The 13,025-nt window shown below is 38.9% G+C and overlaps 1 protein-coding gene across 1 annotated transcript; it reads left to right on the forward strand.

Moving 5' to 3' along the window:
- Nucleotides 1-9,066: 9,066 nt before the first annotated feature.
- On the forward strand, nucleotides 9,067-9,632 carry LOC107846295. The gene is made up of 2 exons (XM_047400246.1): nucleotides 9,067-9,203; nucleotides 9,323-9,632. The coding sequence occupies exons 1-2, from the start codon at nucleotides 9,067-9,069 to the stop codon at nucleotides 9,630-9,632; spliced, it is 447 nt and encodes a 148-aa protein (XP_047256202.1).
- Nucleotides 9,633-13,025: the final 3,393 nt, after the last annotated feature.

Below are 13,025 nucleotides of genomic sequence, written 5' to 3' on the forward strand. Positions count from 1 at the left end.
ACTATCTTCGGATAGGTTTTGAGGGGTGCATAACACCTTCCCCTCGAGTAACCAAAATCCTTACTCAGAATCTCAAAATATTTTCGATAGATCAAAACAGAGTTTTACATAAAAAATAATTTTTTCCTAATTTTCTTAAAAAGTTAGGTAGCTACTCTAATAAATGAATTTTTAAAATTCAAGAGTCACGATATTAGCCACCACATGTTGCATGCTGTTTCGATCGATTCAACATAGGGCGCAATAGAATGACGACTCTGTTGGGGACGTAATAAACTTATGTTTTAGCCTTAGTGTACCTAGTTTATGATTTTTATGCTTTTATTGTGTCATTTGCTTTAGATGTATTTATATCATGATTTGTGTGAAAGGACGCAAGTCATATTCAAACTTGCTTTCCTTATATGTTTGAACAACCCTACATGTTACTGCTTTATCACTTGCATTTTTCAATCGAGTTTTTGACCGTACATAATTCACACACTGTGGTTCACGCGGGGGGGGGTCTTACACTCCTCCAAATCTTCTTTGGATTCCTTAGTTTTAGAGTTTATGCAATTAGTTTAGTGCACCTTCTCGCAGCTATTCAGTCCCACTCTCAAACATTTATGGAAAAAATCTTACTCTAGAAATAGGTCATACTGCATACACCTTAGGCGAGATGGTCTAAGGCATCGTTATCGCAATTAGGAAACCACCCTTTTGTCAATGATTACAAACTCTTCGATATATTTTTGTGAGAAGATTGGTATGAGTGGTCCAAACTACAACACATAATGGATTTGAGATAAACAACTTACTATATCTTTTTCTTTTTCTTTCAAATGAATATTAACCCAAATTTGCCAAACATCCAAGTGGTTATCTTTGCCCCTAATAACCTGCAGAATTGGTGGAGAAATATTCGCGTAGTGCATGGTGCGGAGGTTCGGGAACACTTGGGGGCTCTTTTATCACTAATGAGGGTTCGAGCCAATAAAACTCTCATTAACCCATTGATGGAATTTTGGGACCTAAACACTATGACCTTCAGGTTTTTGGATTTCGAGATCACCCCTACCCTGGAGGAAGTTAGTGACTTTGTCGAGCTACCGCTTAGAGGGAAGCTATCGGTACTCCTGTCACCTATAAAGAAGGAGGATTTTTTGAGTCTTTTAGGATAAGATATTTTTTTCATCACTAAGGAACGTGGAGGATGGGAAAGTTAAACCAGATTACCTTTTCAGAAGATACAAACGTTTGGAGAGTTATGATGAGTATGGAAATGAGTTTGTTTGTATCCACAGACAGTAGGTGCATATGCGACCAAGGGTTTTTGTTTGGGCTTTTTTGGGAATCATGATTTCCCCAATGATACGACACTGTGTTGACATTAATATTCTGCTAGTGGTAATTGATATATTTGTAAAACTACAAAGACTCACTTTAGTGCACATGATCCTTGAAGAGGTGTTCCGATCATTTTCTGCCTGCTTTAGAGGACATGACTTCTTTGGGGGATGCAAACTATTGCTTTATATTTGGGCGATAAAACACTTTTATCGTCGTCTTCCGCAAATGGATTATACGATCGATAGACCCAGTCAAATTTAAAGTCACGAAGCTCTTTTAAGATATTGGATCGTACCAACTGGAGAGAAAGAGTGGCATATGTTCTTTACCAATCTTACTGGGGACTCCATACAGTGGAAATATTCTTGGATGGTGGGATTAGCCTTCATCAGGATTCAACATCTGTACTTTATTGAGCTGATTCGGTTATGAGGCATCCAACCATATGCACCTCTGCGAGTCCTTAGATAGTTTGGTGTCATTCAGGATATCCTGCTTTGGTTAATTATGGTGCTTTATAAGGACAGTTATGGTTCTTTGATTTCGATGGCATGAGTGACAAACCTGCAGACAGACCGGGACTATATAGTCATGATGAGAATGAAAGGAAAGAGGTGGTGCACGCTAGAATATTATGCGTAGTGCACCACCATAAGCCACATAGCTCGACCAAGTGCAGATGGGCTTTGAGGATTCACTGATGCTCAGTGGGTCAAATGGGTTAGGGAAGAGGTACTTCCCCGCATGGACCTCACTACGCCCATGTATAATCAGATAATCCCAGGTTCTGTTGATTACCTGATTTCAGTGATTGAGAAAGATCCAGAAGAAGATCCAGAGGAAGACCCAGAGGAAGAGGAAGAAGAAGAAGAAGACCCTGAAGAGGACCTTGAGAAAGACCCAAAATGGATGGAAGAAGACCCTAAGAAAGTCTCGAAAATAGCTTTCAACATTTATAATCCCAAAGATGGAGGGATGATGGATGTAGACTTAGCACCTGATCATGACACAGAGGGATCCCTGGAGTACCACCCAAGATCCTATTTTGATGAAAGTAGAGATAAGGACGATGATGCCACTTGGCCCTAGGATTTATTTCTTGTTGTACTTTTCATATTGCCTAAAGAGCCTTATGGCCTCCCATTATAATCCCTTGTGGCTATCCATGTACATTTATTATAAGTTGTCATCGATCTATTTTGATATAACCTCTTTAAGCCCTTCATTTATGAAAGTCATGTTTATTCTCAAGTCCAAATGTGTCTAAATGAATCGTTTATCATGAAGCTGATTGCGACGTAGGCCTACCTCTGGCAAAAAAAGTCTCTATATTAGGACGTGTTTGGATGTCGCCAACTTGGCGTATATATGTGTTACATACTTGCTAAATTTTTTATATCTCCCAAACTAACATGGTTTCTCTTTTTATTTTTTATTTTTATTTTTTTTGTTTATTTACCCTCCCTAAAAAAAGAGAAAGTTGACTTGTGTCGATTGGCAAACTGGCGGATTCACAATATAACCTTCGCTCCAAAGACAAAATGAATAAAAGGATAAGGCCGTGATGATAGCAGTGGATGACGTCGAAAGCTCTCAAAGGCTGTCAGGCACCCAGAATGACGAGCAGATAGCTAACATGGCTTAGGAAATCGAAGTCTTGAAAGAAGAACTACATCAAATGTGGGATCTAACTAAGCTTACAATGGCTAGCTTTCCCGCTCAATTGCAGGTTTAAAATGTTGAATTACCATTAGGCGCTCCCGCTAACCTATCAAATCCACCTTCACATGCTCAAGCCCCATTTTCTTCTCAATCCATCGCTGGGGCTGCACCCGATTATTCATTCCCTACTGAGAAATTTACTATTCCAATCCATCCAGTAACGTAGCACATACCTGAGGCACATGTCACTTATGAGATACTTATGACACCGATATATGCTATTGAAGCTCCTACTTTCGCAACATCTGTAGCTATTAAGGTTCCATATGAGGTTGATCGGTATATGGGATTAGAGAAAGATACCCAATAAAATGAAGAAGGGTCGATAGTAGCTCACCTCGAAAGCCTAAAAAGGGCATTTAGAACATGCAAGTCAGCAAAGGGATTGAAAGCTTGGACTACGATGATTTATGCATTCATCTAGACATCAATATGCTAGTCGGGTACAAACTGCCAAGTTTCATATGTTTGATGGAAAGGGTGCCCGCATGCACATCTGAGGTCCTATTGCAACAAGTTGGTCGCTGTAGGAAGGGATGAAAAATTAAGAATGAAGTTGTTCATTGGAGTTTGTTAGGAAAGGCTTTGACTTAGTAAACCCGACAAGACCCCCGTAAGTGGCATGACTGGCGAGAAATGGCTGAAGAATTCATGAGCCATTTTAGGTTTAACACTGATATTACCCCAGATAGGTTATCATTGGCAAACATACAGAAAAAGACATCTGAATTATTTCAGGAATATGCATGCCGTTGGAGAACCGAGGCTGCTAGTATCCAGTATCCATTAGATTAAAGTGAGCTCTCTAAGTATTTTATCCGAGCTCAAGAAGGTGTTTATTTTGATAAGATGATATTGATGATGGGCCAAAAGTTTGTAGAATTAGTCAAGATGGGGGATTTCATAGAAGAGGGCATCAAATTAGGAAAGATACAGTCTATGATTGCACTACAAGCCGCAAGTAAGGCTATACAGTCTGGTTCCATTGGTGGTAATAAGAAAAGGAAAGAAGATGTCTCAATCGTTACACTATACTACCAACCTGGAAATCCTTCTTATCGTTACCCTAACAACCCCCAAATTATTGCACATGTTTTGGTGTACAATACTTAACCACATTACAATCCAACTCGAGATTCAGCATACCAAAATCTACCTAGACCATATGCCCCTGTCCAAGCTCCAGCTCACCAAAATAAACCAGCTTATGCACCAAGACCACATCCAAATCTCGAAGCCAGAAATACCCGAACCTATACACCAATTGCTGAACCTTTGGCCCAGTTGTTTGAAAGATTGAGGGCAGTAGGATTGTTGCATTCAATTGAATGAAAAACCTCTACCCCAATCTCTCAAAACTTTGATGGCAACAAGCGATGTGCCTATCACTCAGGAGTCCAGGTGCATAACACGAAAGAGTGATATAGTTTGAAGAATCAGATTAAGTCTCTAATAAGGAAGGGAGTAATCAAATGCACCGCCACATCTCTAAAAGTGAGCAATAACCCTTTGCCAAATCACAAAAATTGAGAAGCTAACATGATTACTCTGGAAAAAGAATATGACTTGGAAGAAGATATTATGCCTGCATGGAACACAGAAGATGTCACCACTATATCTCCAGCATAGTCCTTTATCACGGTACAATTGAGAGAGCCTATAACTGTTCAGACTTACCTGCCAAGAGTCGTAGTGACAACTATACAGCGAGGCCTGACTATGACACTAAATTAGCCCCATGGGATTATCGAGCTGAAGCCAAGGGCAAAATAATAGACGTCATTGTAGCTCAATGAATGACCAGGTCAGGAAGGTGTTACACTCCAGAAGATCTGAATCGAGGAGTTCTCAAGAAAGATGCAACCCAAGGACTATTCAGTCGAAGAGTATTTAAAGAAGACACTGGCCCACATATCCATTATGTCTTTGCTTATGAATTCTGAAGCCCATAGAAATGCTTTGATGAAAGTATTATGTGGGGTTAGCATACCGAAGAGACCACAAGGCTGCAACAATCGGACGATTGGTAGAAGCAAATAAGGTATCTTTTCATGATGATGAGCTACCGTCAGAAGGGGCTGCACACAACAAAGCACTTTATATCGCAGTCAGATATCATAATAAGATCGTGAATAGGGTCCTGGTCGATGGTGGTTTAGGTTGTAACATTTGTCCATTCTCCACTCTGAGGGATTTAGGTGTAAACATAGAAGATATAAAGGAGAGTTTGGTGAAGGTCAGAGCCTTTGATGGATCACAAAAGAGTGTCATTGGAGAAATCTACATGGCGTTGCAAATAGGACCGGCTGAATTTCCCATCTTATTTCAAGTGATGGATGTATCATCTAGTTACAACCTATTGCTGGGAAGGTCATGAGTCCGCATAGCAAGAGTCATTCTTTCCACTTTCCATCAGTATGTGAATTGAGTGGGGTCGCACATAAGTTACTGTCCATGGGGAGCTCAGTCATCCCATCTATTCTGGCAATTAAGTTCCAGTTATCGAGGAGTTAGATGAAGCCACTTTCCATACTTCGGAGATCATGCAAGCTACAAGGATTAATGAAAGGATAGAGTCGACTGAAGTAAAAATAATGAGTGCTGCAAAGATGGTCGCCATGGAGATGTCAAAATATGGGTACCAGCCCAAGACAGGACTAGGACCAAAAACCGATGGTATAGAGTTGATCCAGCTAAAGCATCAGAGAAGTACTACAAGTCTTGGATATGAGCCCATTTCTGGAGGAGTCTGTAGGAAAGGATCTAGACTGACAATATTCATACCAGCCCAAGTCCTAGTTTCAGAGAAAGTGGTAGATGAAGACATCATAGAGGGAATAGGAAATTTGTTTGTGGCCGTGATCGAAAGAGAACTAGAGATGGATTTTAAGAAGCTCACTATCCATGATGTTGAACCTGGATAAGTCTTGTAGAATTGGACCATCAATCCATCCCTATTCCGACAAGAGTCTTGATAGTGTAGAATTGTAACCACATTTAAAAATATTTTATTTGCCTGATAAATTGAGTCTTAAATCATGCCGAAGGTCTTTTTGCTACTCGCCTCTTACCAAAGCCCAGTGCTATTTATTAATAAAAGTCCTTATTTTCAAAACTTATTTTCCTATTTTCAGTATCTATTTACTTTCCTCAATTTTTATACTTTTTAGTGCAAATATTAATAAAAATCTTTGTTCCACAATTATGATATGTAACGAAGCCGTTGACCAAAATACAAGCGATGAGCAAGATTATGATACGTACGATGAGAGCATAATGTCTGAAAACCTACTACAGGAGATCGAGCAACTTGAGAGTCAAAAGAAGCCAAATATGGACGAAACTGAAGTCATCAATTTGGGTGATGAAGAAACGATAAAGAAAACATGAGTCAGCATGCACTTAGAGGTTGAAAAGAAGCAGGAATTGATAAGCCTGCTCAAGCAATACATTGATGTATTTGCTTGGTCTTACGATGACATGCCTGGTTTGAGCACTGATATCATCTCGTATAAGCTGCCAACTAACCCCGTATGTTCGCCTGTGAAGCAGAAGATGAGGAAATTCAAACCCGATTTGAGTTTAAGAATCAAGGAGTATGTGACCAAGCAAATAGAAGTTAACATCGTGAGGGTCACAAATTACCCTACATGGTTGGCCAACATTGTGTCGATGCCGAAGAAGGACGGAAAGATAAGAATATGCGTAGATTATTGGGATCTCAATAAGGTTAATCCAAAAGATGATTTTCCTATACTAAACATTCATATTCTCATTGATAATTGCGCAAAACATGAGTTGCAATCATTTGTTGATTGTATTGCGGGATATCACCAAATCTTGATGGATAAGAATAACGTAGAGAAAACAACCTTTATCACTCTGTGGGGAGTATACTACTATAGTTTAATGCCATTTGGACTCAAGAATGCCAGCGCAACTTACATGAGGGCCATGACTACTCTTTTTCATGATTTGATTCACAAAGAGATTGAGGTGTATGTGGATGATGTCGTCATTAAGTCTAAAAATACATCGGACCACCTGGATTATTTATGAAAGTTCTTTGAAAGGATGCAAAGGTATGAACTAAAGTTGAATCCGGCCAAATACGCCTTTGGAGTTTCGCGGGAAAGTTATTAGGATTCGTTATTAGTAGGAGAGGTATAGAGTTAGATCTGTCCAAGATAAAGGCAATCCAAGACTTACCACCTTCTAAGACCAAAAAAGACGTAATGAGCTTCTTAGGATGACTCAATTATATCAGTCAGTTCATAGCCCAGGACACAATAATTTGTGAGCCAATATTCAAGTTATTAAAGAAAAATGCCGCCACTGGATAGACTGAAGAATGCCAGAAGGATTTTGACAAAATCAAGGAGTACTTATCCAATCCACCAGTATTGGTTCCACCAGAATCGGGAAAGCCGCTGTTATTATATCTATCTGTTATGGATAATGCATTTGGATGTATGTTAGGGCAGCATAATCATACAGGAGGAAGGAGCAATCCACTTACTACCTGAGTAAGAAGTTCACACTGTATGAATCAAGGTATACATTGTTGGAGCAGACCTATTGCGCATTGACTTGGGTTGCGCAAAAGTTAAGGCACTACCTGTCCGCGTATACCACGTACTTGATTTCAAGAATGGATCCGCTCAAGTACATCTTTCAGAAACTAATACCTACTGAAAAATTGGCGAAATGACAAATTTTGCTGAGCGAATTTGATATTATGTACGCGACACAAAAGGATAGGCTTTAGCTGATCATCTCGGAGAAAATCCAGTGGATCAAGATTATAAGCCGCTCAAGACCTTTCCTGATGAAGAGGTGTTATTTATAGGAGAAGATATCTCAGAGCCGTATGATTAATGGAAAATATTCTTTGATGGAGCATCGAACTTTAAAGGAGTCGGAATTAAAGCAGTTCTAGTTTCAAAAACAGGTCAACATTACCTGATCTTGGCAAAGATTAGGTTTCGTTGCACGAACAACATGGCAGAATATGAGGCTTACATTCTCTGACTTAGGATGACAGTAGACATGATCATCAAAGATCTTTTGGTGATAGTAGATTCAGATTTGTTGATTCATCCGGTGCAAGGGGAATGGAAAACCAAGAATGTCAAAATCCTTCTTTATGTACAATGTGTTAAGGAGCTTAGTAAAAGGTTCACGAAGATTGAGTTCAAACATGTCCCTCGAATTCAAAATAAGTTTGCCGATGCTCTAGCAATAATATCTTCAATGATTCAACTTTCAGATAAGAATTACATTGATCCATCAAGGTGGAGATACATAATCAACATGCATACTATTTCCATATGGATGAAGAACCAGATGGAAAACTGTGGTACTATGAAATAAAAAAGTTGCTTGAAGTAGGAGAATATCTGAAGAGCGCTATTAGCGAATGGTGAATCACTTCTTTCTTAATGGGGAAATCCTATATAGGAGGACGCCATACTTGGGATTTTTATGATGTGTCGATGCCACAGAAGCCACAAGATTGTTGAGGAAATACACGCAGGAACTTATGAACCCCACATGAATGGTTTCATGCTAGCAAAGAAGATTTTGAGAGTTGGATACTTTTGGATGACTATGGGGAGGGATACATCTGATACGTGCAGAAATGTCACCAATGTCAAGTTTATGGGAATTTTATACGGGTGCCACCAAACGAGCTCAGTCTGACGGGTTCTCCTTGGCATTTGCTACTTAGGGCATGGATGTTATTGGTCCCATAGAGCCTCCTGCATCCAATGGACACCATTTTATCTTGGTAGCTATCAACTATTTCACAAAATGAGTTGAATCTTCAATACCTAAAGCCGTAACCAAGAAGGTGGTAGCAGAGTTCGTTCGCAATAACTTAGTCTATCGATTTGGAATTTCAAAGTCAATCATAAGGGATAAGGGGCCAATATCAATAACGACTTAATGAGAAAGATTTGTGAATGGTTCAAGATTTCTCATAGAAATTTCACGGTATATCGACCGCAAATGAATGGAGTAGTTGAAGCTGCAAACAAGAATATCAAGAGAATCTTGAGGAAGATAGTGGACGACAACAGGGAATGGCATGAGAAGCTACCATATGCTTTGCTCGGCTATCACACCACGATCAGAACATTCACTGGGTCCACTCCCTACATGCTAGTTTTCGGTTTTGAGGCAGTGATACCTACGGAAGTAAAGATACCCTCATTGAGAGTCATCCAGGGGTTGGTCTAGATGATGCTGAATGAATTCGTAGCAGGATTGGACAATTGATGCTTATTGATGAGAAAAGATTGGACGCGGTTTGCCATGGGCAACTTTATCAAAATAGAATGATCAAGGTGTTCAACAAGAAGGTCAAGCCTCGTCGATTCACAACAGGACAATTGGTATTGAAGAAGATATTCCCTTACCAAGATAAAGCCAAAGGAAAATTTGAGCCAAATTGGCAAGGCCCCTACATAGTTCACCGAGTACTCTCAGGAGGAGCAGTAATCTTTGCAGAAGTGGACAGAACAGTAAGCACAAAGTCGATCAATTCAGACGCTCTCAAGAAGTACTACATTTGAAGACAGTAGGGCTAGTTATTATTTCCTTAGACTTTTGTATTTTTCTCTAATGTAACAGAACTACATATTAGCCTGACTTCTCACGGAGGGATACACAAGCAACCCATATTCGATTTCCCTTAGAAAACCCAAAACATCAACCATTATGTATTCAGAACTACGCTTGACCTGACTTCCCACGGCGGGATATGTAGGCAATCCTCATCGGATTCGGTCCTTTCATATTTTACTCTTTTATTATATCGAACTACGTTATCACCTGATTCCTATTTTTAGGATACGTAGGCAGCCTGAGTCAGGCTCAGTCAATGCATTCCATAGTTTTATTTCTCCCATCGTATCGAACTAAATTATGACCTGATTCCTATTTTTAGGATACGTAGGCAGCCTGAGTCAGGCTCGGCACTACATTCCATATTTTTATTTCTCCCATTGTAGTTAAACTACGTCATGACCTGATTCCACCTGGATACGTAGGCAGTCCGAGTCAGACTCGGTCACTGCATTTCATGTTTCCTTCTCTACCCCCAAACTACGTATAAACCTGATTCCTATGTCAAGGATACATAGGCAACCTAAATGGTTCGGTCTTACCCTTATAAAAATCCTCTTTTGCTCATAGTATAACCTTAGAATAAGCGATCTCACCGCCAGAGTCGTCGTAGCATCGACAAAGTTAGATGAGCTCCACCCGAAGGATGAAGCTACGTGGGTCACGATCAACAAATAGAGGCTTAACAGATTTTTGAATGTGTCATAATCTAAAAACGATAAAGAATTATCATATATACTTAATATATATACGTAATATATTTGCAAAAAAAAAAACACACATATATATGCATATTTTTCAAAATACTTTCCTACTTTCCCACCTACCGAGACTCCAAATTTGGGGAATTATCGAGCATCTGAGGGAGTATTGGAGAATTTCATAGACAAAGTTAGGATCCCTAAGTCGACACAAATCAACATCCCCTCCCAACTAAGAATTTTTCTTTGAGCGCAAAAAAATAGGATTGGAGGACCACATCAACTCAAGATTTGGGACAGGATCAGGGACATCATGCAGATTATCACTATAACATGAGCCAAAATACTCTTCCCCTACTTTATTTTTCACATACTTTTATCCTCACAAGCTCCAAGTATTTCATTTGAATCATTTGTAGGTATATTAAAGACTCGAGTTAGAGGCAACGAAGAAAAAGAGTCCTCATATGAAACTTAGGCTATTTTACTTCTTCTAATAAACTCCACTGAGCGGAACCAACAACCTGACTGTGTCGAATAACTTTGCCAATCGAGGAATCATCGTCTAACTGCATCGAATAACTTCGCTAATCGGAGAGTGCCGTCTGACTTCAGCAAAGTCAAGCTTTCGCGTTTCGAGGACTGTGTATAAGCAAATAAAATCAAGCTTCAGCATTTTGAGGTCTATACATAAGCAAACAAAGTCTAATTTTGAAGATTGTACATAAGTAAGCAAAGCAACCCTCTACCATATCGGAGGATGTAAATGAGAAATACGACTCTCTACCATATCGGAAGCATGCACCGGCAAGGGAAATGCCTCACCACAAATCAAAGAATGCACATAAGCAAAACAACGCTCCGCCATATCGGAGAATCATATTTCAGCGAACAAAGCAGTTAGAGGCTCGCACCATAGCAAGTGTGCCAGAGAGCCTGTTATTACAGCAAATGCATCTGAACCCACTGCCATGACAAACAAGAAAGCCACTATCGTAGCAGCATCAAATTCCAACAACAATACCACCATCTAGTTTAGATTGAAAGTCGCCTTTCTAGGAAGAGGCTGTCACTTTTAAGAAACTGCCCTGCCAGTCGGAGGCTTTTACTTTTGAGCAATCACCCCGCTAGTGGGAGGCTTTATTCTTCAAGAACTGCTTCACCAGTCAGATGGTGTTTATTTTTTCAACAAACTACCTGTCAATCGGATGGCTTAATCTTCAACTACTCTCCAGTCGAATGGCTCAACTGCTCGCCAATTGGATGACTTTTATTTTTACAACAACAACTTAGTCGACAGAGGCTCTTTACATTTCAGTTATCGCCCCGCCATTCGGAGGTTTTCACTTTCAAGCAGCTACCCCGCCAGTCGGAGGCTTTTATTTCACAACAACTGCTCAGCTAACAGAGGCTCCTTACATTTCAGCTATTGCCCCACCAGTCGGAGGCCTCCACAAATGGAGATCACAATACTAGTTTGAATATCTAACTCTACTCTTTACACTACAATTTTAATTTATAATTTTTTAAATAACAGGTACTTTTCACCCCTTTTACCTATTTTACGGGACTATGCAGTACAACATGGACCTACCTTCTTCGTAGCAAATTGGGGCAAGCTAGTAGAATGTTAAGCATCCTTAGCTTTGCCAAAGATTTCGACGAAGAAACTCAACTCAACTCGGCTCAATCATCTCTTTTTCCTTAGTGTCATAGCCCAGTGTTGTCTTAATCCGACATTAGGACAATTTTTAAAAATCCACAATTTCCTTTTCTCTCAAGATCCTCAGCAGATATTGCTATCCAACGTCTCCTCATTCCCCGCCATCTTAAATAACTAATTTAGGGTTAAGTGCACCCGCATCCATTTCATTTGTGTTGAAATTTTTGTTATTACCCTTGAAGGAACCCAGTGTGTCACCATAATTCTATATTGGGGCAAATTTTGATATTTATCAAATTTTGCTTAATTCGAACTACAAATGGCCTGACTTCTCGTGAAACTCGAGATATGTAGGCATCTCAGAAATCGAAACCTGATAATAATCTTTAAAATATTTTGTTTCGTTCGAGACAAAATTGGTTACGTCAACGTGATTGCCCAAAGATTTTCACACTAATCTTCGATCAATCAGGGGCAACTGTTGACATCTAATTTTGACTCGCTCTGTTTCTTTAATTATTTTTTTGGTGCTCCTCTACCCTAAATAATTTTTCAAAATAAATTCAAATTTTTATCCTTATGAATTTTGAAAAGACTAAAAAAGAGTATTTATTTTCCTATAATATGATAAAATACTTTAATTGAATATAAATGATTATTTTAACATAAAAATTTTGAAAAAAAATAAAAATAAAAATGTCCTTTTGATAATCGCATTCGCATTTTTCCTAATTTTATTTTTTCAGAAGATATATTGTGACTATATAAATACATATATTTTTTCATAATATATACGTTCTTATTACGTGCATATGTGTATATTTTGTTCTAGTCATATATAATTATTAATATTAATATAATATATTTTATTATAATCTCATATAAGCACATATTTTAATTTTTGTTCTTATTATAAGTATATTTTGTTAATGTTATAAAAATTAAAATTACAAAGTATGAAGTCGGACGCCTATACT

This window comes from Capsicum annuum, chromosome 11, assembly GCF_002878395.1.
Source record: "Capsicum annuum cultivar UCD-10X-F1 chromosome 11, UCD10Xv1.1, whole genome shotgun sequence".
NCBI classification, from domain to species: domain Eukaryota; kingdom Viridiplantae; phylum Streptophyta; class Magnoliopsida; order Solanales; family Solanaceae; genus Capsicum; species Capsicum annuum.